The following is a 24,930-nucleotide window of genomic DNA, read 5'->3' as shown; positions in this document are numbered from 1 at the left end:
AACCACCACACTCTCGGTGTTGGTGCAGAAGGGAACAAGCCAACCCTTCCCTCGCCTCCCCTGAACTCTTTATCTGGCCTTACTAAGGCAAACAATCCCGCCGGCCGGTTTAGTGTCTGCGCATCACACCCCAGACTCCACCCCTCAGCCTCACGGGGGCGAGGCGGGGCGGAGGGGGCGGGGGCGAGGCGGGGGCGGGGGCGAGGCGGGGCGGGCGCGGCGGGGACCGGGCGGGCGCGGCGGGGACCGGGCGGGTGGGCGTGGCGCAGGTGGTGGCGCGGCGCGGAGGGGCGGGGCCCGGAGGAGGGGCGGGGCGGAGGGGCGGGGCCATGGCGCGGAGGGGCGGGGCCCGGAGGGGGCGGGGCGGAGGGGCGGGGCCATGGCGCGGAGGGGCGGGGCCGGCCTGCCAGAAGAGACAGACCTAGACCGTGGCGTGGGAGTTCTGGCCCCGGCTTCTCCAGTTTTGCCCGCGACCCGGAGCTGTTGAGGCGCTGCGGCCCAGCTCGCAGCAGCGGCCCTCGGGGCGCCCGGCCCTGTGGGGTGAATTTCTGGCTGCCATGGCCGCCACCGGCTTGCGGGCCTTCGGGACAAAGGGGCCCGGCTGGCTCCAGCGAAGGCCCTGGGCTCCGCTCTCCGCCGGCTTCTGCAGCAGGGGTGCGGCCGGGGCCGGGCGGCCGGAGCTCGGGCCGCGACTCACCAGCGCGCGGCAGCGGGACGGCATCAGGTCAGCGGCGGGGCCGTGAGAGCGCCCTGGCCCTCCCGGACCGGCGGCCCGCGGGCCTAGCGGGGCAGCTCCCAGGTCGGGGTGGGCGGCAGGGACCCGGGCAGAGAGATGGACAGTCACCCCACGCGGAGGCCGACGAGGACTCGGCCAGGGGTCAGCTCCATCCGCTGGGAACCCCAATTTGTGCGAATCCGGCCGGAGGCCGCGAAGGCAACCCGCGGACACGGTGTTTCCTGAAGTCCCTTGCCTGGGCACTGTAACATTTCGGATCCTGCAGGACACACAGGAGAATTTCAAATGGGACAGCCTCAGAAGGCCCCGCACTGCCCCTAAACCCCCAGGGCAACCGAGCCGAGTCTTCATCGGACTTTAGGCTCGGGCGGGTGCGGAGAGCTCGGCAGGTGGCCCCACCGCTGATGTGGCCTTTGAGAAAGAGGGTTCTGTGCTTCTCACAACCTTGACCTGGTTCCAAGGCCCGGTTAGGCTTAGCCGAGCTGCTCCTTGGCCTTACCCCAGAAGTACGGGTGGGGGGGGGGGGGAGCAGGTCAATATGTAGGACGAAGGGCACACTGTACTGAGTTCTGCCCTTTGGCTCAACAAGCCTAAAACCCTTAAAAAAACAAAACAAAACAAAACAAACAAACCGGTGCACAAACTGGAATTGGAGTAGTAAAGGTTGAAGGACTCCTAGCCCCACGCAGGCCTCACCCTGTTGTTTGCCTGGCCAGGGCAAGGGTACAAAGAGAGGCCTACCCAGCGTGCTAAGTATTTGAAAGTTACACATCAAACTAACAGCTGAATATGTTTTCTTCGCCTACCCTGACAAGTGTATCTTCATAAGACCTGGAAGACCATGTATGAATTTATAATCCTGAGGCTCCTAGGAGTTCCCCAAAAGCAGTGAAGGCCCTGCTGCTGGCCTGCAACTTTTTTCTTTTCTTCCCACCCTATGCTCACCCCCTGTCACCTTTCCACCCATCCTTCCTGCTGCTCTGCCAGGAGCTTGGCACACAGGTCTGCAGACAGCCCATCCAGCATGCCTCCATACTCTCTCTCCCCTCCCCTCCTAGAAATAATTGCTCTTGGCCACCCCATGGGCTTGAGGATGCCCCCCCGCAAAGCCAGAGAATGTCAGAGTCGCAGTAACCATGGCAGGGTTTGGAAGAGGGTGGTGATTTCCAGGTGGACACGTCATACTCTTCAGGTGGACCCCTGGCTCCCCTGACAGGGCATAGCTGGAGCAGGGTGCCCAGAGCGGGGTACTCGAAAGTGCAGCACCCAGGCAGGGGTCCTCCTTGCTCATTTTCAAGAGTGGTTCTGCTTCTGCAAATCTGGTTCCACCTGGTCAGAACCCTGACATCTGGCATGGCAGCCAGGTGACCAAAGAAGGTCTGGTTGAGTTCTCCAGAGCTAAACATGAGTCAGAAAGAGAGGCGATGGGAAGCATCAAGCTAATGTAAGTGCTCAGAATCAGTAAGCAGGAACCTCCAAATCCATCACTAAAGCAGTAGTATGTTAGGCACCAAGTTGGTGAGCTTGAACAACTCAGTCACACTTCAAGCATCCCTTTTCAAAGCTGTTCCTCTCAGCAGTGATAGATACTGTCATGGAGTGAAAGGCGGCCGGAAATTGGGGTACCGTGCTAGGCACCGTACAGTCGCCACCCCTAATCCTTCTGGCGGTCTGCGAGCTAGGTTATGTCATCCCTATCCTACAGTGAGTAAACAAGTTCAGAGAGGTGGCAGCCTCCTCAAGGCCACACAGCTGGGAGGAAAGAGAGCCAGGAGGCAGGAAAAGGTCCATCTGCCTCCAAAGCTGTTTCCACTCCGCTGTATAGCTCAGTGTCCTCACCACTGAGGTTTAAAAGAGGTGGCAAAACACTAGGTGAGATGAGAATTTGCAGGAATTAGTGGAGTTGGATGTGAGAAATCAAAATGCTATTTGGGGTCATTAATTCAGTCAGCAGGTGTCTGCCGAGTGTCTCCCCTGTGTGTGAACATGACAGGTGCCTCATCTCACGGACCTTCTGGGGGTTTACAATGATGTGATGGGCTCCGGACAGCTCATCGGGGCCTCCCCAGGGCCCATCTCCTGCCCTGCAGACAGAAATATTACACTTTTTATCACATGCTCTGGCGGTGACCTCATTCTTGGTGATAACCTCTTTCCAGCGGTGGTGGTGGTGAAGCTATAGGTGCAAGGCATCACACATTTTGACCCAAGATTTCAGAAGAAATTCAGGAGAATTCAGACTGCTAAGATTTTTAGGAGGTATTACCAGCCAGCTCTGATGGCCAGTTGAAGAGGGAAGAAATCAGGATCATTTAGGGGCGAGCAGAAGGCAAGGAGCCCTTTGAAGAAGTAGAGGAGGACAAGCTAGAGAAGCACCAAAAAACAGGAGACAGAAGGAGAGCATGATCCAAATGGCCATTGGATTTGGTTCTGGCAATGAGGAGATTCTCGGCGAGGGCAGACTGAGTAGAGTGGCAGGAAGAGAAGCCTGGCTGTGATGGGTTGAGAAGTGAACTCAGCAATTCAGAGCACTTGGACAGGGTGTGGAATGCAGCAGCCAAAGGGTTAATGGGCCACATACAAACAGACGCCAACGTGCAGCAAGGCCATCCGGGCACCGGCGTCTTTTGCCCAAGGCCTTAGAATTTAATTTAAGCATATGTCACTGATGGGATGGCAGCTCCTAGGTTTGCTACAGAAAAGCACACTCTATCTTACTGGAAGGTTCCGTCGGCACTTCTCTTACCACACCCCAAAATGCGGGTTTCATCGCCTATCGGCCTATCAGCTGCAAGTCATTCTTGGCACTCAGGAGGAAAGGTGTTGACGAGAAACAAAACGATGACTGTCACAGTCATCTGAAGATGACAGCAAAGCCGGAACGGTGTTCCAAAGAAAATGGGTATTCGTGGAGCACTGAAATAAAGTCAGTCACCGAAGTGGTTTTCCAGAAGCCAGTGGCCCAGAGGGCTATTTAAGGAGGAGCCAGGCTGACACAGGAGGAGGAGGAATAGCAGGAGGAATAGCAGAGCCAAAGAAAGAGAAAGGCAGAAAACATGTAGCAGGGGGCCAAGGGGAAACAGATGCAACATATAGAACAATAGCCTGGAGTCTGGCTCCCTGCCCATTCCGTTTCACCGCACAAATCAGACCCTTCTGTGTACAGGCAGACAGATGACAATACCGGTTCTTTTAATTAGCACGTGGGATACCTTAAAACAGCGAGACCTTGGCATGCCAGCTCCTTGTTGGAGGACGTGTCCAGAAGAGCCCTCTTGCTCTTCGCCCCTGTCCTTCTGTTCTTCCCACATTGGCCGTCCTCAACATGAGTTATTTGGCAGAATTTCAGGATGCCGCTATAAAAACCCAGAAAGATGCTGTCATCCATGCACATCGGCCACTGCAACTGCGCTGCCTCCTCGGTGGGGTGCATGGGGAAGACTCGGGGGGCGTCTTTTCATTCTCGGCTCCTTCCCTAACCTTACTCTCTTGAACAGCAGAGAGAACGGAGCTGAAGGTAGCCACGGTGTGACAGCTTTCTCTAGCTCCCGCTGTGGACTTATAAGCCTCAGCGCCTCCCGGAACGGGCAGTGGTGATTTTTGGAACTGCTGTAACCTGCCCTTTGGGTGGAGGTGGCAGTCCTGTTTCTGACAGCAATCATGGAGACAAAGAGAAACAAACCCAGGGAACGAGGGAGGAAACCCAGCCCACTTTTCAGGTAGTCTCCTCGTTTTGCCTTAGCTATAATTCCAGATAGTTGGCAGACCCTCTCAGTTGCCTCTAAGCACCCATGGCTCTCTTTTCTGGTGTTTTAAAAAATAGCCCCCGGGGAGAGAAAGGAATTGCGGGGGTCCTCACTTGTTTTGATTTCGTGCACGACCCAGTAATTATAAAACGTTCTTCCCAGGAACATTGTCCTGAGTGATCCGAAGAAGAGGAATGCGCTGTCATTAGCCATGCTGAAATCTCTGCAAAGTGACATTCTTCACGAAGCGGAAAGCAAAGATCTGAAAGTCATCATCATTTCAGGTATTTATCTGATACCCATCCTCCGTGTTCTTGCAGGACCTGGAAGCGGTTTCTCAAAATTCTTTGGTCAACTGGGGCATTCCTTCGCTTACGGGAGAATTGTTTTTGAAGCTCCTTTACAAGAACATTATGAAAAAACTCCTGTGTAGTTAACTGGGGAAATGATAGGAAGGATTACTGCGTGGTGAAAATATGTCTTTTCCTTTTTGTCAGATGTGTCAGATACGAAACATTGCCACCCTTGGCCATGCTGGTCTTCCCATCAAAATCAGAGAACTGATTTCTTCGTGGATCTGATAAGATGGGTTTATAATCACTAATGCTTTTGGTAGACTACCTAGTTGGCTAGGACAGGCTGCTGGGCAATTGATTGGTTTGTCTTTTCTGCTCTTAACTAAGCTTTCCACCGAGATCTGTGGTCTTCAATGGTGCCAGAAAGCATGCTAGATTTTGCTCATTTCTTCCCGTGCTCTTTTTCCAGTAAGACTTTTTACCAAATCATCTGGTGCTGATGACAGGGGTATAAATAATAGCAGTGCCAGCATTTTAAAGCAACTGCAGAAAAATAAAACAGATGCTGCCCTATAATGCACTATTTTTTAAAAATTAAGAATTGGTGTTTCTGGAGGCAGGTACTCAGAATGTTACCTTTTTGTCTGTGGTTGGATATGAATTTTCAACTTTTAAAAAAAAATTTTAAATTTATTTTTGTGTGTGTGAGAGAGAGAGCATGCGCGAGTGCGGGGGCTGGGGAGAGAGGGGCAGACAGAATCTCAAGCAGACTCCACACCCATCATGGAGCCTGACACAGGGCTTGATCTCGTGACCCTGAGATCATGACCTGAGCTGAAATCAAGAGTCAGACGCTTAACCAACTGAGCCACCCAGGCGCCCCCAAATTTTCAACTTTTTACATGGCGAAGGGAAAAGAGATAGAGCAAAAACTGTCCAGCCACCGTGGGGGTGTAACCCAGATGCAGTGAGGCAGCCAACTCTGAACGGTACAGTTTTCTCACCTGTGTGCAGGGAACAGTATTGTCTGTCCCAGCAGCCATAGGGAAAGGGAAATAGGAGAAAGTGTTACCAGTTGATTGATGGAATTACATTGCGTCATCGTTGCTAACGGCAACAGTAACAGTAAAACCACATCCTCAGATCCCTCGTAAAAATAAAGGGGCTCTCTTCACACTCCGACCTTCCTGATTCCAACCTGTGTGGGTGGCCGTTATCTGTGGTCCAGAGGACAGGGACACTGCGGGAGGCAGGGTGGGCTTGATGGGCCCAAATGAGTCAATACACTCGGGCCAGACCAAGTCCAGAAACAAAAGTGTGAAACTGGAGGGATAATTCTGGAGAGAATACATTTGCCGTGGTTACTGAGCTTTCTCCTTGTTGGCATAACATGTTTTCGCTGGTTCCACCGCAGACCTTTGAGAACCGATGCCTCACCTTACGTTGTCACCACAAAATACTGGCTGTCACTTTTCAAGCGAAATGGAATTATTCTTATCAAAATCGAGCCATTAACTTTCTCTAAGTGTCCATGGCCTCAACGCGATTGCTAGTTATCCTGTAGGTAAGTAAGTGAACATTTAAGCTTGGCTGTTCACATCTCTTTCTATTCTTTTCTTTTCTCCACTGGAAACATTTGCAGCTGAGGGGCCCGTATTTTCTTCTGGGCATGATTTAAAGGAACTGACAGATGAGCGAAGCCCAGATTATCATGCCGAAGTATTTCAGACCTGTTCTGAGGTAAGCCAGGATGAGGGTCGACATCGAACACCCGAAAATGATAGTTACATGAAATACTGAATTAGGCTTCCACTTTACAGATAAGGCTTTATCTATGAGACCTAGTCACTGCAGACTGGTCACTGGTGCATCCTTCAGGCCACTATTTGGTTTCGATTTTTAAGAAGTGACCATGGTTTGTGATTGATCTTGTTACAAGCCAAAGAAAGTAAACTATAGGCTAGTGCTGATAGTTGCTGCCTCCAGGATCATGGGGGTGTGTCTTGGTAGATGTGTCTTAAGGAAGAGGTGAAGGGAGGGGGTGTACATCTTTAGAGGGGAAGAACCTAAGATTAGTATAATTTTTTTTTTAATTTTAAACTAAAACATCTCTGTTAATGGGAGAGAGAATATTTGTGAATGGAATAATAATGATTTTAAAGATTGTTTCCTTTTTTTTTTTAAGATTTTATTTATTTGACAGAGAGAGAGAGAGACAGTGAGAGGGAACACAAGCAGGGGGAGTGGGAGAGGGAGAAGCAGGCTCCCCACCAAGCAAGGAGCCCGATGCGGGGCTCTATCCCAGGACCCTGGTATTGTGACCTGAGCTGAAGGCAGACGCTTAACAACTGAGCCACCCAGGCGCCCCTTAAAGATTATTTTCAAACCCTTCTTCCAACCAACCTTTGTAATCACCACCTCCAAGTGGGAAAATTAACCTCTTCACGTTTACTTCTCCTGTCTATCTCTTTAACCATACGAAGGAGAGAAATTGCCCGCAGAGAGGAAGAGGAACAAAGGTTTGAGATGATTATAAATATATTAAGTCAACCCCTGGATAATAAAAACCTGAATGTAGAATACAACTTTAGGTAATGCATTGCTCATTTCATAACTACTCATTGAGCAGTACTGTATGCACAATACTTGCAAGGCTCTGAAGGAAAAAGAAGGAAAAAACAAGGTTCCTGCCAAACTGAAACTGGATATGTAGGTGAGAAGCAAGACATAAAACAGTTTCAGGAGCGCCTGGGTGGCGCAGTCCATTTAGCAACTGACTCTTGGTCTCGGCTCAGGTCATGATCTCAGGGTCATGAGATCAAGCCCCGTGTTGGGCTCCACGCCGAGCATGGAGCCTGCTTGAGATATTTTCTCTCCCCCTCCCTCTCCCATTCGTGCTCTATTTATTTTATAAATAAATATTTAAAAACTCTCTCAAATTAATAAATCTTAAAAAAAAAAAAAGACCTAAAACAGTTTCATAACCTGATCCGAAGATTACTTCACCTAATTTTTCCTTCGTTCATTGACTTGCTCATTTATTTGGTCGTTAATGACTCAACAAATATTTCATGATAATTCTAGATAGACGAGACAGAGGTGAGCAGCAGGGAGGCTGACAGGAAGGTGATTAAGATGCCGTCTCGACCACCATTTCTTTTCCTCGCCCTTCCAGAATGCAGCAAGGAGAGCCAGTTAGAGTGTTCTCATTTCATGGCAGGACCAGCCAGAAAACCAACTGACTTGACGCTTCAGGGAAAGGCAGAAGCAACCTGGAGCTAAGGCTTCGGTCTTCTGTTTCACATTAATGGTGTTTATGTAACATTCTGCTCTTGGGTTTGCCAAGGCACAGCGCTCTAGAAGTTATTTCTCTGCTAATATCCAGTGTATTTGGCTAAAACAGAAAAGCATCAGAGAGAACCACTAGAGCCCTAAAGGGAGAACCACATCCTCCCTAAAGGGCCTGCTTTTACCACTCTGCTGTGTCTTCAGGACCTGAGGTCTAAACGGGTCAGCAAGAGGGCCACAGGGGAGCCTGGAGCTGCTTCAGAGGAGAAAGGCCGGGTTTCGTGGAAGCTGGCAACCCCCAGTGAGCCTTTTTCAGGCTCACTGAAAAAGACACAGTGCAGGAACAGGACCTTGTCCTAACACAGGGAAATAGGAGTGAAAGTGCATTGATTTCTTGAATACTTTTTCTAAGAAAATCACATTGTCCTGGATAAATATGGGCATCATGAACTTGTGCAAGATTTCAATTTCAAAATGTAATCAACAGACAGATTGGGACAGAACGAGCTAGATATTTCACTGTTCCGTTCATGCATGAGAAAAGTTGAATTTAGAGAGGAAGACGGAGCTTCCTGGCTTGGCTCAGCATTTAAACTGTAGCAGATTCCTTGCAGACCACAAGTGCCTCCTGATCATTAATTATTTACAAAGCACGAATAGGGTAAATTGAGAAGGAGAAGAAACACGTGGCCGTGGGAGAGCAAAAGTAACCCTCTGTGGAGCTGATGTGACAGATTTCCCTGGAGACCTACCCCTCGTGTCTCTTTTTTTTTTTTTTTTAATTTTTATTTATTTATTTATTTGAAAGAGAGAGAGAGCGAGCATGAGCAGGGAGGAGGGGCAGAAGGAGAAGCAGATTCCCCACTGAGCAGGGAGCCTGATGCGGGGCTCGATCCCAGGACCCCAGGATCATGACCCGAGCCGAAGGCAGACGCTCAACCGACTGAGCCACCCCGGCGCCCCCCCTCGTGTGTCTTCTTTTGTCCTGTTGAAGTTCGAGGGTGGAATCCCTCATCCAGGAAGAGATTCTTCTCTTTCCCCTCACCCCCACCAGTGAAATGGCAACAGCGCAAGGCCTCTGACGGAGCCCTCAGTAACGCTACTGAGTGAGGCTAAGCTATACTTAGGTTTATGTCACATTTTGGAGCAGGCAGAGACCAGGAAAAATATTTAGTTCAGGAAGGTAAACTAGGAGGGATAATCATTTAGTGACTACCAAGGTATTGATTGCCCCAGCTGATTTATTATCTAGCTTGTCTTTGTCTTTCCTGAATTGCTCTCTAACTTTATTTAAAATACACTCTGGGGGGCACCTGGGTGGCTCAGTCGGTTGGGTGTCTAACTCTTGATTTCTGCTGGGGTCGTGATCCCAGTAGGGCTCCTCACTCAGTGCTGGAGATTCTCTCTCTCTTCTGCCCCTCTCCCCCCCATGCGTGTGCACATGCGTGCGTGCTCTCGCTCGCTCTCAAATAAATAAATCTTTAAAAAATAAAAAAAATTTTAAAATAAAATATTTTGGGGGGTGCCTGGCTGGCTCAGTCAGTAGAGCATGTGACTCTTGATCTCAGGGTCATGGGTTCAAGCCCCATATTGGGCGTGGAGCCTACTTAAAAAAAAAAGTTACTTAAAATATGTTTTAATTATACAAATAATTAACATCGTGGAAAATTTTGAAAATCCAGAAAAATAGAAGGAAGGAAAATAAACTGCTGATACTGGACCACGATCATACCACCCAGATAGAATGCTAATATTTAATATATTTCTTTCAAACCTTTTCTCATGTGAAGCTATTTGTCTGAATAATCATACATAAGAGCAATTATACTGTATAATTGTAAAATGTGATTATAACATTGAATGCTTACCATGTGCCACATAAGGTTTTGAATACTTTAGATATATATATAATTCTCATGTTCTAGAAGGTTTGTACTATTCTTATGCCCATTATTATACCCGGGTGTGAAGACCAAGCGATAGCCAGTGGGTAAGTGGCAGACTGGGCATCAAACCCCAGGAGTCTGGCTCCAGCCTACTATGCAAGACCCAGACCACCACCATGCTGCTGTGTCTGGTGGAAAATCTCATAATGAGAACACAGCATTCCATTAAAGGGACAATTAGTTTACATAGCCATTTTCTTATTTATTTATTTATTTTTAATTATTTATTTGAAAGAGAGAGAGAGCCCTAGCAGGAGGCAGAGGGAGAAGCAGACTCCCTGCTGAGCAGGGAGCCCAACTCGGGGCTCAATCCCAGGACCCTGGAATCATGACCTGAGCCAAAGGCAGATGCTTAACCAACTGAGCCACCCAGGTGCCCCTTCTATTTTTATATATTTATGTTACTTATTAATTTTTCACTAATACAAAATAATTTTTTGAACATCTTTGGCCAAACAGCTTTTTACCTATTTTAGGATTTTTCCTTAGAAGTGTTCCCTAGATGAAAGGTAGGAATATTTTTAATATTGTTGGAATCTACTCTAAGTATTTTCCCACCAGGTTGTATAGAATCCTAGTGCTTCCTAGAGGGCACACAGGAGACACAGACCTTCAACGCTAATCACGGCCAAGTGACTTTTCATAAGTAACCAGTTCATTAGGTGACAGACGACACTCAGCAAAAAAAAAAAATCTTTCTTTGCAGCAAGACATTAGAAGTTCTTAAGCGTTCTTCTCCTTGCTATTGCAGTTCACTGAGAATGAGCTCTATCACTGACCATCCTCATCCTCACCTAGAGTTCTCAAGCCCCCTAAATCCATGAACAGTTTGGGGTGCAGATATATATGTGTGCCTTCTTCCGAGGAGAGGGTCATTAGCATTTGTCAGATTCTCAAAAGGTGACCCCCTAAAAAAAGTCCAAACCACTACTATAGAATATGATATCATATCCCTAAATATATAAGGATTATTTTATAATAAAGCTGAACAAATATAACACGTTTGTGAATGCAAAAGGCTGAGTTCCTTGGGCAAAATCTTCCCATCAATGAAAGGTCATTTTTTTGGAGTTGCCACTGTGGGAAACAAGCCCAGATGTAGTGGCTCCTTCCCACCTGCCCTCCTTCCCTGCCAGGGTTCAAGGTGCAACTATTTATACATCCAAGTTACCATAGCAACGCAATCTGTTTAGAGTGGCATGAAAAAAAATGGAGAAATAAACCAAGTTATTTGGTAAGCTGCAAAAATAAGTTAAAAGCTCTGGTGATTTATGCGGTGGGGAGAGGGGAAGCATCACATGAGCAAGTTTTCTGGCTCCTCTGTGCAGGGGCCCTGTTTGGGGAGTTTTGTTTATTTTGATGACAGCAGGGCGTCCCTGCACCATTGTAATAGAATTGAGAGAATGTTCCCTGCGGTAATTTGAGAAGTAATTACTACGGAAATTGCCTTCCAGTTCCTTTTCCGCCTTAATTTTTCAAGAAAGTATCAAATACCAGTTTCGGACTTGCCACCGCGTTCCCCAGAGATCAAAATCAGCTCTGTGCTTCAGGGGGGCTGCTGGGGACCAGTCAGAGGGGACCGTGACCTCACAGCGACGTCCTGCCAGGCGTGGGAAGACCAGGGCTGTGCCGTCAGCCCCTGCATCCCGCCGCCTGGGCGAGTGCCTTCCCCTCTGAGCCTTCACGGCCCGGTTGTCATGGAGGGTCCGCTCCTCCCCTGGGTCTCAGGAAGACCACACGGTCGGTATTTAGTGCTCGCTTGGTTCTCTTCATGCCTCCTTTCCCCCTTTCCCCCCGAGACTCTGAGCTAATGCATACGGAAAATGCTCTGCAAAGGGTGACGTCACATACACTGATACATGTGAACATTGCATTTCGCTCCCGGGTGGAAACGAAGTGGTGTGTTTGCTCCTCCAGGTCATGATGCTGATCCAGAACCACCCAGTCCCCGTCATCGCCATGGTGAACGGCTTGGCCACCGCGGCCGGCTGCCAGCTGGTCGCCAGCTGCGACATCGCCGTGGCCAGCGACACGTCCTCTTTCGCCACTCCGGGGGTGAACCTCGGGCTCTTCTGCTCCACGCCCGGGGTGGCCTTGGGGAGAGCGGTGCCGAGAAAGGTAACTGAACTCGCTGGGCCCTGCAGACATGATCCTTCAGGGCACGGGGTGGTCGGTTCCAGCACTCGCCCGGAGTGTGGTTGGCGCCGTGTGCCGCGGCGTCCCTTCTCCTGCACAGCCAGCTGCCTGCCCCTCGGGGCAGCTCCTTAGGTTCCTTACTCCATTTGTTGGTTTGCATAAAGGCACACGTTCTTGTCATCTTACTGGCCCCGCCTTTGAAGCCCAGTTTTGTTGGGCCACCTGGGGAGGTAGGTCAGTATCTGGAGCTAGGACGCTAGAGTCACTGGCTTATTGTTTGCCCACAACCTGTCTTGTTCCAGAAGGGACTGAAAAGAGCTGATTCCCTGAGTGTGTCAGGTTCACAGTGGTGACGTGTCAGGAGCAAGAACAGTCCGTGCTTGGTAGATTGGCTCTGCCCCAGAAGGAGCCACATTACAAAAGGTGTTTTGTCGTTGGCTGACCAAAGGGAAGTCCATTTTCTTCACAAAACTCTCTTCCTTCTTATCACATCATAAAATAATATTTACTAATCATCTCTTACATGTAAACCAGGGGTTTCCTCGCTCCAGAAAAAAATACATCCTCATTCTCAACTGGAAATGTGTTTTCAAAAAGGGAAAGTTTGGCAAAGTCGTGTAACGTTGGGGAACCTAAACTGCTTTCTAGAATATATTATCCATTTTACCACCAACTACAAAAACTAGCAGTTGCCCATATGCCTGAGGCACCAAAGAGATAAGACCCAAGGGAAATCAGGCTGTAGGACCAAGAAGTTTCGGGATGCATTCCTTTCTTGTATGGTGCCTCCTCACTAGTTTTCACAGAACCGTGTATTCGTGACAAAGGTCAGAAGACAGATCCTGCGAGCACACACACGCAGGAACGCCGGCTGAAAGTGGGCAAAGTGTGAGCTGTCAAACACAACAGCTTGCTAAAAGGTTTGCACACCTAAGGGGGTTTCATCCTGTCAGGAGACACGTTCACCTTAAATGCATATATGGTAATTCAGTAAATACTTCTTAAGTCCCTACTCTGTGCCAAGTATATTAAATTGAAGTACATCTCAAATATATTGTCAGAGCTCGTTAACAAACTAACTTACAATTGTGCAAATCAAGTTGCAAATCAAATCTTGCATAGTCAAAGGCAGTTGGACTGGTTACCCCATCTGTCGCTGTTCATCTTGAACACCTGATGTTCTGGAAGGGTCCACAGTAGGGCATTTAAACCTTTGTAACAGCCCTGCTGTCAGGATAAGAATCCATTTCTTTCTTAACACAAACTTTTCAAATCGAGGCTTATAAGGGAGTCCTAGAAATGTAAACATTGTTATCACATTTTGTCAAGTTTTAAATTAGTTTTTGAGAAGAGAAAAAAACAAATGTGACACATACAGGCCTTAAGTTTTCAGGAAGCCCAGCGCTCAGAACCGCCTTGCATAACTGCCCAGCATGACGGATGAAGGGACAGGACGTGGCAAGACCCAAAGCGGCTTCTATCTCCCTCGGGCAGTTTTGGCAAGGGCCAGGCCTGCCGAGAAGATGAGGGCAGAGTTTCCGGTATTGTCCCACTCAGCTCCCTGATCTGAACTCTTTGTGATCTGATCCCCTGGGTTTCTTCCCAGCGAGCAGTCTGAAAGTGGTTCAGAGTTGCCCTCTGGGTTCATGACTACCCAGAGGCGTGAAGCGGATACACAGTTTGGGGTCAGCACTCATGATCTGAAATCACAATACCAATAAAGGGAATTCAGTGGGAAGGAAAGTCTGTCAGAACGTAGGGCCTTTGCCGGGTTGCTGGATCTGCAGGTCTCACCTGTGCAACCCCCTGGAGGAGGCAAGTAGGGATTCATAAAAATCTAAACCTAACCAGAAACACCCCTCCCTGCGGTCATTGCTTGGTTGCGCCCCTATGAGCACATCCATGCACAGGCCCTTGGGCTTCGGTGGGTGGTGGGCCCCTGTCCCCTCGGCGCATAGCCACAGGGAAGCAAGCAGGTGCTTTTGCGGCTCACCTGGCCTGGGAGCTCCGCCCTTTCCGCCGCGGCTGGAGCCACAGGTGTGGGCCACCGGCGCCCTCTGCTGGTCACCATGGGAACCGGCTCAGCAGGGCCGCCGTCCGTGCGCCGGGAGCAGCCCTTGCGTTCAAGCCAGACTGAGCCTGCGCCTGAATAATTTTCCACATTTGTAAAGCGTTTCTCTCCTCTGGCGTGAGTTAAATAGTGCATCTTCACTGCGCCCTATAAACAGCCTGCCTGGTGCGGTGCTGTCCTCCCCAGCCGGGGCGGGCCTCGCCCAGCAACGTGGCGCCAGTGCCGCAGGCAGTTGGCATCGCGGGAGAGCGGAGAGCGTGTGAAAGAGCCAAAGCCCCGCCTCCCCGGCGCCTCATTTCTCTGTGGTGGGAACGCTGGCTTCCTCCTCTCTGCCGTGGTAACGCTGTGTATCTGTGGACTCCGATTTCCTCAGAGCCTAGTTAGAACAGAGTACAACTTCCAAGCTGGAAAGAGTGTTAGTGTTAGAAAGTCTTGCTCCTGGGCCTGCTATGGAGACCGCCAGAGCGCCTGAGAAATGCAGGGTCACAGCCCCCCCAGACCGGCCACGTCAGAATCTGCACTTTGAGATTTGCAATGGCCACGGCGCCGTCGAGAACATGTAGTTCAACCCCCCAATTTACAAGAGGGCCTGGGGGCGATTCAGGGCCTTACCCAATGTCTCCCAGCAAGTAATCTGGCCCCGCGGCCCTCCCGTCGGCTTCCTTCCTCCCTGAGCCCTAACTGCATGGCCAGCCAGTTCTTACCATAGATGTGACTCGAGGGGCCCCAAAGACCTCTCTGCTTTAAAGACTCACCGCCTTTCAGGGCTGCGGTGCCTAAAAGCCAATCAGAGATTCATACAAATGTACAGTTGGAATAGGCATGTTGATAATCATCAGGGCATTTATTAGATGCCGACTGAGTGCCCAGCAGGGTAGCGTCAGCTTTGCACTTACTGTCTCTCATCTCCACAATCCCGCAGGAGGATGGAAGGCTTATTCCCATTTTCAGATGAGGAAACAGACTCAGAGGGCTTAAGTTGCATCCATAAGGTCTTGTGGTTAGTAAGTGGCCCATCTGCGGTTGGAACTCGGGGGACCAACTCTAGACCCAAATCCTGCTGCTTCCGGGGTTTGCCTTGGCCTCAAGTGCCCCAGAAAGAGGAAGCATTAAAACCCCAGGTTGGTAGGGGGACCCAAGAAGTGCCGTCATAAAAGGCAGCTTGAAGTGATGAAGGAGAAGGATGAGAGAAGGTGCCTTCTCTCTCATCTGAAGTTCCGGGGGACACTTGACATAGAAGCTTCAATCATAAGCAAAGATTGTGCTGATTAGCTAGAAAATAAGCAGGCTTTCTTTTCCTTAGAGAATACCACGCTGTTATCTAGCCCGCCTGGGTAAAATCCCCAAAGTCATTATGTGCTAACACTAGGACCCCAGTAGGCAGGTAAGGAAACCGAGGCCCAAAGAAGGGGCTGAGCCAGGCGGGGCTCTTGACCTTACTCCCATCAAGACTTCCTTCAGGCGTGGCATGAATCCCCCAAAGACCTTCCCGGTCTTCTGGAATGAAAGAGAAGCCCAGCAGTGGAAGCACGCGGGAGAGCGTGCCCCGCCTGGCCCGTCTCCGGGCTGCACCTCCATCAGTAAGAGCCACGGGGGCCCCTTTCTCCCCATTCCCATCGAGTCAGACACATCCGTCATTCGTCAGCCAACCACCTCTCCCTCGTCCTGGTTCTTCACCTGTTCTTTTCTTTGCTTTTGAAAACTGGCTTTCCTGGGACGCCTCCTGGGAGGTGACATGTTTGTGGTGCTGCCTGGATTTGAGCAGAAATTGAGAAGCGGAGCCCATGTGCCTGACTCGAAGCCCCATGACCAAGCCGAGGCCACCCAGATCTGGTTCTAAAGCCCGACGAGACCTGGTGCACTGGGCCCTCCTCATGATCGCTCTCCACAGGAGTGTCTGTCACTTTCCATGAAGTGGGAAAGAGGATGGGGACATAAGTGAACCTACTACCATTGAACAATTCGGATTTTTTACTGTAAGTGAATCTGTGAATAAAGGAAGTTTGTGCCCGAAAGAAGTGATCCAGGAGTCGAAGGGACTGGTCCAGATGATAGGGTCCCTTCACCTACCTGCAGGCAAGGCTGCATTTAGAGTATTCCAGAAGGATGAGTGTCTTGTGTCTTTGAAAATATTTCCCTGTGAGGTGATTTCTGAAATTAGCAGTTCTCATACCCACTAGATAGCAGGTAGTAGGAGAGGCCGGGATGGTGCATGCTGAGCACAGAGCCCAGAACTTGGTGGGGACCCTTCAGATAGCTGTCTGACTGATTTCTGACCGTCTGCCGCGTTCTGACCATCTGTCTGTCTCTGTCTTTCTCCGCTTGACTGACTGACTCACTGACTGAAAGGGAAAATATCTTCTGTCCAATGACAATCCCTCATGCTATACCTCAAGGTCACTTCCTTTTTGTGGATATTAGAGATCCTGAAATAACATTAGGGACCGTTTGTCTGGAAGGGAGTTTAAGAGGTCATGTATGTTCCTGTGGGCAGAGCCCCCCTGGCCTGACACACAGGGGATGCCCCTATTCATACCTCTCCAGGGGTGAGGACTCCACATTCTCCCAGACTGGTTCAGTTCAGGGACTTGGATGCTTTCTTTTCTTTCTTTCTTTCTTTTTTTTAAATGAGTTTTTGGAGTTGCTTCGGAATTAAGACATTCAAAAACCCATAGTCTTCCTGTGTGTGTATTAGTCACCTTGGGCTGCCATAATACATACCAGGGACTGGGTGGCAGAAACAACAGAAATTTACTTCCTCGTAGTTCCAGAGGCTGCGAGTCTCAGCTCACCATGCCAGCAGATGTGAGGCCTGGTAAGAGCTCTCTTCCCAGCTTAGAGCTGGCCACCTTCCTACTATGTCCTACTCTGTCCTCATATGGCGGCCAGAGAGAGACACAGACGGAGACAGAGACCTCTAACTCTGCTCAGAATGCCACCAATCCTATTGAATCAGGGCTCTACCCAATGACCTCAGTTAACCTTAATTACTACCCTAAAGGCCTCATCTCCAAAAACAGTTGCACTGGGCCTTAGGACTTCCACACATGCATTTTGGGGAGACACAGTTCAGTGTGTAGCACTGCTCTTCATACTTGTAGCTCTCCTATGTCAATCTTTGTTGGGTGAATGAATGTCCAAGAGAAAGTTATGCTCTGCTTGGAGTTCCTGCTCACGGAACCTGGCCCCCAGCCTCAAACACAGACTCGTGCCAGGCCACGTGAGCAAGCAGAACCATCACAGTTCTTTCCCCCGGTTCATGTCTTGCTCAGATGGACCGTTTTCCCTAGCATTTCTGTTGCACTCGATGTGACCAGGAGGCCTGCGGTCCTTCGTTAGCTGTTCTTTACCGCATCTCTGAGAGACTCATTTGTACGCATGCGTTCCAGCTGGGGAAGGGGGAGACGAGAAGCAACGTGCTCCGGGGTCCTTTGGAGGAGTCACACTCCGCAGGCGGGACAAGGCCCCCGCCCGCACTCTGGCCTGTGCCTGGGCCTGCAGAAGCTTGGACCCCAAAGGACTCACCCTGAAAACTTGGAGCACTTGGACCCTGGGTGGCTGCAGTCTCTGAGCCAGACAGGTGCTCTGTAGGTGGGTCATGGAAGCAGGGGAAGGAGAACGGAACCGAGGAGACTCAGGAAGAGAAAGAGAGACATAGGAAAAACAGAGACGCTGAAGAAAGCATCTATTGGAGGAAGGCGTTGACAAGGGGATTGTCCCATGGACAGATCATGAGCCCAGCCAGCAAGTATGGACTTCTCCGCTGAGCCAGCCAAAGGAGCACATACTACTTTGATTTTAATGATTTCCTCCTTCCGACTCTGCTACCATTCATAGCTACTCTTTTTAGAAAGATTTTTATTTATCTGAGAGAGAGCATGTGAGGAGAGGAGCAGAGAGAGAGGGAAAGTAAGGGAGAGAATCCCAAGCAGGCTCCACGCCCACCATGGAGCCCGACGTGGGGCTTGATCTCACAACCCTGAGATCATGACCTGAGCCGAAACCAGGAGCTGGATGCTCAACTGACTGAGCCACCCCGGCGCCCCCTGTAACTAACTACTCTTGGAAGGCTATTTGAGGTCTTGGCCATTGTTTTAAAGGGATTGATGACTTGTCTTCGCTGGATTTGATTTTCAGTGTTATTTTCAGGGCTGGCCACTGTGTGCTCTGTGGTCCCCATGAATTTCTTGAGAGCTGCCTGCATGAACAGAGGAAAAGAAAGGCTGGAAGGTGCAGTGGCCCTGCTTTCCCCTGGCTTCTGACCCACGTCCCCGCTGACACATGCTTCTCAGGCAGTGACAGAGTACACATTGTCCCGGCCCCTTCATGTGACTCACTGGGGGTGTCTTCAGCGGGGTCTTAGCATAAGCCCTTAAATCAGCAGGACCTGGCTTTTAGCTCCACGTTCAACCAGGGGCTTCCAACCTGCTTTGGCGTGATGATACTTTCCTGGTCAGCTAACACATGGCCTCTGGAGCGACCCACGGGCATCCCGTACCTGCTCCCTCCAACATGCAGTCACTACATTCCCCCGAACTGGACAAAGCTGGGACTTCGTCCATCCCCTAACTTTGCAGAGGAGAAGCTGGCCAGCATCACTTGCCCCAACTGCCAGTCCAGTGTGTATTCCACTTGTCCCCACCAGGGCAGGAGTCCTTGAGCCCAGCCTTCTGACCCCTCCTTCTTTACCAAAGCTCCCTCCCTAGCTGTGACAATCTAGTGTCATGATTTTAAAAACCATCTAAATCGGTGGTTCTACACTGGGAGCAATACTGGTTCCAGGGGACGTCTGACAGTGGCTGGAGAGCTCTGTGATGGTCACAGCTATTGCGCTGGGACATGTAACTCCTGGCACCTGGCAGATAGAGACCAGGGATGCTGATAAAGACTCTGCAAAGACACGACCGTCCCACACAGCAAGATATCACCTGGCCCAAAATAGACAACGGCACCAAGGTTGAGAAACCTAGTCAGTAGCGTGATCTAAATGCTAATGCCCCCCAAATTTGTATCTCAAGCTAGTCCCGTTATCTATTACTGCAGAGTGAACCACCCATAACTCAGTGGCTGAAAGCAGCAACAGTAATTTGTTGAGCTCATGAATCTGCAATCTGGACGGGGCTCCCTGAGGAAGGTCCTCTCTGCTCTGCAGTGTGTGGCCTCAGCTGGGAGGAACTGAAGATGGGGGGGGGGTGAGCGTCATCTGAGCGCTTGCTGACCCCCGTGTCCGGCTGCTGGGCAGCCTCTCGGCAGGGACCCCACCTGCGCCGGTCACTGGAACACTTCACACGGCCTCTCCTGTGTCTTGGCTTCCCCACACACCATGGCACCAGGTTCCACAACCAGGCGGCCCAAGCAAACGAGCCAGGTGGAAGCTGAGCCACCACTCTGACCAAGCCCCCAAAGAACGGAAGCCTCCCCTCTGCTGTACCACCTGCTTTCATCCATCCATCCCACAAATCGCTCATCGATAAATAACTAGTAAGCTGCAAGGTGCCCTTCTGCTGCTGGCGGCCCAGAAATCAACAGAACAGTTTGAAAAAAAAAAAAAAAAATCCCTGACCTGGTGGTGTTTACCTGCTAGCAAAGGAGATAATACAATACAGAAAATCAGCACGTCATTATAGAGTGTGTTAAATGGCAGAAGCGCAAAGGATGCAGATACAGCCGGGAAGGGGCCGAGCGCCGGGGTGTGATCTGCAGATTGACTAGCGTGGTCAGGGAGGACCGTGTGGACAGGAGGACGCCGAAGCCGAGACCTGATGGGGACGAGGGCACCAGTCGTGAGGACGCCTGAGGATGGAGCATCGCAGGCCGAGGGAACACCAAGTACAAGCACCCCAAGGTGACAGCATGCCCGGTGTGCTCAGCTCAAGGAACAGCGGGGCGGCAGGGCAGGGGTGGGGTGGGGGGGCAGAAAGGCGCCTCCCCACCTGTGTGCTCCGTGTGCAGCAGGAAGCCCTCTTTGAAATCGTGGCTTTGAATCTCAAGAGGCCAGGCTTTGTAGAATTAGGGAAGCGAGGCGCAGGACGCGGCAGGCTATGGAACGGAGCCAACCGCGGAGAGCAGGGAGCCCGTACCCCTCTTCCGCAGGCCTGAGAAGTGTGGGGGGAGAGGGGTCCACGCACGGAGGCGGCCCCTTGTGTAAGTTACATCGTGCCCTGATGCTGCGACTGGTCCCTGGAGGGCATTTCCTTTCAATCCTTCCTCCTCGGGTTTGCGGGGGGGGGGGGGGGGGGGGGGGTTCGGCGTCGGTTCCCTCCCATCAGATGTGGCCACGCCCCGTGCCCGGCCCTCGTAAGAGGCAGAGGGGAGCTCCTGGCCTTGGGGGCGGGGGGTGCCGGGAGATCAGCCCTGGGGAAGGAGCAAGGGACCCTTCCCCGGGCACTTGCATGCTCCTTGCTCTCGGAGAGCTCCAACCCTGTGCCTGGCAGGAGTCTGGGTGTCGCAGACGTCGGGCCTGACGGATGACAGGTTATTTGAGGAAGCAGGTGACTGGGCTGAGATTGTCGGGAAGTCAGCGGACTGGAGGGGAGAGGGTGGGGCTTGGCTAGCAGGGGGTCATGGGGAGCGGGCCTTAGTGACCCAGGTTTCCTCCCGCAGGTTGCCTTACAAATGCTTTTCACCGGGGAGCCCATATCCGCCCAGGAGGCCTTGCGGCACGGGCTGCTCAGCAAAGTCGTGCCAGCGGAGCGACTGGAGGAGGAGACCATGAGGATCGCAGGCAAGATTGCCTCCTTGAGCCGTCCCGTGGTGGCTCTGGGCAAGGCCACCTTCTACAGGCAGCTGCCCCAGGACCTTCGAACGGCCTACCACCTCACCTCCCAGACCATGGTGGACAACGTGGCCCTGAAGGACGGGCAGGAGGGAATCAAGGCCTTCATCCAGAAGCGAAAACCCATCTGGTCGCAGTGAGTGGTCTCACCAGAGGCGTGCAGGAAGAGGGGGCCCCCACCCCCCTTCTGACGCCCCAACACCACTGCTGCCTCATGACTCTGCGAAGGCAGCCTTCCGTGTGGCAGTAGCCATGGCTTCAGTGTGCGTGGTCTGTAGGAAAGGCCATGACCCCCTGGGGAAGGCAGGTGGGGAGTCCAAGTGGAAGGCCAGCCAGCCTGTGGCGCTGGCTGGGGAGTGCGGGGGCGGGGGGAGCCTGGTCCTTGAGATGCTCCTTCAAGGACCATAAGTGGGGGACCGCCTGACATGGGAGAAGGTGAGGATACAGGAGGATGCCAACCAAGCTCTGCCTCCAGAAATGTGCCCTGAGGTGGAGGTAGTTCTGGCTGCCCACGAGCGGCCACACATTTCGAATCTCCACGAGGTGTTTCTCCACACTGAAAATCTCCTCGATTCTGCTTCTCAACAGAAATGGCTTTTGGACTAATCTTCTATGATTTAGAAAGATTAAATATTGAGAGGGACTAGTAATTTTATCTTTCCCCAGCCAGGCTGCAAGCTGTCCAAGAAAAGAAAAGAAAACCAATGACCTCTTTTCTCTGTAAGCCCGTACTCAGGGGTGCACACCAGGTGCCTGATGGTTCTGTAATGAATGTCCTGGCCATCCAAGATCCCGACACCAGGACCCTGGGCTAAACCCGAGAATGAAAACATCAGGGAGAGAGGTGGGAGGGACACAGGACACATGTTCTACCCACTACACACCACCTGTTCTGCTCAGCCTCAGGGGGGCGGTACAAACCAGCACCAGGCATCTGAGCTCCCCAGCTGAGCGAGCACATGCATCAGGACCTGAACCTGTTCCTCTCTGGCTCCGGATCCAACCTGGCCCGACATGTCCCAAATCTCTTGTCCTCAAGCTTTCACATAGGGCTTATTATTTTCTTTTAAGTCAGTTTTTCTTCCCTTGGAGTAGAATGTGGCCATAAATGTGGTCAGTACCAAGGCTGAGATGGAGAAGCATGGGGCTCTACCCTGGGGCTCGCACGCATTGCAATGGATGTCCCCAGTGTTTCCACAGGTTTCTATTGAGATTGACAATTTTTTGCTTTGCCTGAGTTTAGAAAGGTTAAAAAAAAAAAGTGTTTTCTTGGAAAGGAGGAACTTGTTACTAAGATGCTCCTCGTGCCCAGAGGTCATCAGGGCTGCCGTTTGCTGGACACCTGGGACGTGGCAGGTACCCTCTGTATATTCTCGTTTCATCCTCCGCAGACCCCGTGGAGCAGGTGCTAGGGTAATCTGCATCCTACAGGTGAGTCGTTGAGACCCACTCTGTGCTAGGTCCAACAGCTGCCCCTGGGTAGAGTGAGAGTTCCAAACCCTGCCTGAAAAAGCCATGGGTGCGCCTTCCCCTGGCCACGCAGCCTCATGGCGAGAGCCAGGGCTGGCGTGAGGCCAGCTCCGAAGACATGAATCCCCTGCTCCATGCAGCTTTCCAGAATGAAGGAACGGACCCCATACTCCTTGCTGCAGAACTCTGCCAGTGCACAGGGGACATCGGATTTGATTGCCGGCAGAGCACGGTCGGAGTTTTTACTACAAAGCCAATAATGAGCTGGCTGCAGACCTAGACTAGATTGGGGAGGACGAGGGGGCTAGATGGGAATGGGGGCTGTCATCATCCGCTCAGAAACAGTGCTGACCGTGGGACCCCTGCTGTACCTTCCTGCCCAGGTGGCCTTGATAGTGAGGAGAGGATGTCACAAAGGCCCTTGGGTTTTGGAGAAAGTGACAAAGCCCTCTCACACACACATTTGGCAAAGGAAAATCAAAAGGCAACTTTCCAGTTTCTGTATGAGCATGCACTATCCCCTGAAACCATGAAGTCCTCGGGGCCCTGGGCTGGCTTTCCAGCCCGTGAGCTGGGGATGCACACTCAGGGACTAGCTGTAAATCTTGATCCTCGCCTGTGGAGCAAATAATCCAGAAGGAAAATCTGCTACCCATCCTCTGATGTCATAGGATTCATCCCCAGGCAAATATAAATTTGGGATTAATTTGTATCTGTGCTTCCCTCCGCTGGGACATGGAATGAAATTTTTCTGATAACCACACATGATGATTGCTTTTGGAAAGCCTGGTATATTCTCGTCTTTCCATCTGTACCATTTACTTCTCAGGGAGCTCTGCTGAGCTCAGCCCGGCAGGCGCCAGGAAGTCAGGGAACCAGGTCCCCACGCCCTATGAGAGAGAGTTCCCCAAGCCTGGCTTGAGCCCTGCAGAATACCAGCAAATGGAGGGGTACCAGCTCCCCGACTAACTTCACACCAGTGAATTTGGGGGTAGTTGCCATTCAGGAACCAGGGCTGATTTAAGGAGCCGAGTTCCTGAAGTGGCTCTTACTACCCCCCTGGTGTGTAGGAGACTCAGAGAAGTGACGGCATTTGCCGCGGTCAAGCCAGGATGTGGGTTCGGATCTGCAGGGTCCTGACCACCGCGCCATGTTCCCGCCAACATGCTGAAAAGATCGCTGTTCCAACCCCACAGAGACTATGGATGTGCTCAAAGGAAACCAATCAGAAATGCCACAGCCAAGGCCACACAGTTTTGCTTACCGAAGGAGATTCGGGAAAAGCAGGACTTGAGCATGGAGAACGCGGCGTTCCGGTCCCAGGTCTGCAGCATGGCCGCGAGCAGGTCATGAGTGCAGTTGTCCTGTCCATAAGCGTGACGCCATTGGACTCTCGTCCTCCTCGTTGTGACGTTCTGGGCTCTACAATACTGGGATTTGGGAACTTGCCACGGAACTTGAAACAGGTAGCTTTTGCTCAAGGAAATGCTCTTCTACAAACAGAGAAGGGCGCTTTACCCCCAGAAGCAGTAAACATTGGCAACACCTGAGCGCATTCGAGAACGAGAAATCCATCACAGGTGCTCAGAGCCTCGGGCCCACACCTGCACCTTTTGAAGATGTCCTCCACTGGGGCACATCTCTCTCCAAACTGGCAGTTACCCTTCATTTTGTCCACGTCCATTATTCAGCCAGCAAACCACCCCCCTTCCCCACCCCCGCCACCACCTTTCCTCTCCCTCTGAAAACCCACTGCACTAAGAGTAGCGTTTCCAAAGTGTGGCCCCTGGGTGACCTGGATCTTCACAGGCAGATTCCTGGGCTCCTCACCAGACCTACTGAATCACAAATTCAGACTTCCAAGGCCTAAAAATATGCATTAAAAAAAAAAGGTCTCCCAGTAATTCTGCTGAGCACGAAAATGTGTGAACTGCTGCATTCCGCTGGAAGCGACCCATCTCTCTTCAGCTGCGTCCGTATTTTAACAGTTGAGCCCTGCGGCTTTTACGATGAAGTTGTGGGCAGTCACCACTGGCTCGGAGAGGAACGTGAAGAGGCTTGAGCTCTTCCAGGAGCCTCTGGAAACCTCCACTCGGGCAGATTTTAGGGGCTTTAAAGGCCCCAGGTGCTCGTGTCTCTGCAAGCCCCACCCCATATCACACTAAACATCAGAATACACCTGTATTCCACACTGAATGTCTTTCTTCTATTTAGGGAAAGGAGCCCCATGATTTGCTTTCTGAATTATTTTTAAACATTTGATTAACGATTACGATTTCTTGGCAATCAGCGGGTATTCGGGAGTTAAATTCAACATCCTTGAACTTGACATGTTACAGTTAATAAAATACTAAATTTCAGTCTTGCAAGGGTTTTTCTTTTATATTGTGGAGCCCAAAGTTTATTTTTTCAGGTCCCAGAGAGAGGCCCATGAAAGCTGGCAGGCAGGGTCTCTTGGATGAGATG

The 24,930-nt window shown here is 51.1% G+C and overlaps 1 protein-coding gene across 1 annotated transcript; it reads left to right on the top strand.

Annotated features, from left to right (window-relative positions):
• The first annotated feature begins 398 nt into the window (after positions 1-398).
• Positions 399-24,824, top strand: ECHDC3 (enoyl-CoA hydratase domain containing 3). The gene is made up of 5 exons (XM_045874434.3): positions 399-724; positions 4,645-4,766; positions 6,421-6,518; positions 11,930-12,130; positions 20,823-24,824. Exons 1-5 carry the CDS (start codon positions 558-560, stop codon positions 21,132-21,134), a joined length of 900 nt encoding a protein of 299 aa, XP_045730390.1. The 5' UTR covers positions 399-557; the 3' UTR covers positions 21,135-24,824.
• Positions 24,825-24,930: the final 106 nt, after the last annotated feature.

The sequence above is a fragment of the Mirounga angustirostris genome, unplaced genomic scaffold (genome assembly GCF_029215605.1).
Source record: "Mirounga angustirostris isolate CCGP_5_RB_7025 unplaced genomic scaffold, mMirAng1.0.hap1 SCAF_5, whole genome shotgun sequence".
In the NCBI taxonomy this organism is placed as follows: domain Eukaryota; kingdom Metazoa; phylum Chordata; class Mammalia; order Carnivora; family Phocidae; genus Mirounga; species Mirounga angustirostris.
Note: the sequence above shows the minus strand (reverse complement) of the source record. Positions and strands in the feature narration are given on the sequence as shown.

What these genes read in the sequence shown, in the direction of transcription:
- ECHDC3 (XM_045874434.3), top strand. Translation starts at nt 558, where the DNA reads ATGGCCGCCACCGGCTTGCGGGCCTTCGGGACAAAGGGGCCCGGCTGG. An exon ending in GAAAGTCATCATCATTTCAG is followed by an intron (nt 4,767 to 6,420) that starts GTATTTATCTGA and finishes AAACATTTGCAG; the next exon opens with CTGAGGGGCCCGTATTTTCT. An exon ending in GGAGAGCGGTGCCGAGAAAG is followed by an intron (nt 12,131 to 20,822) that starts GTAACTGAACTC and finishes TTCCTCCCGCAG; the next exon opens with GTTGCCTTACAAATGCTTTT.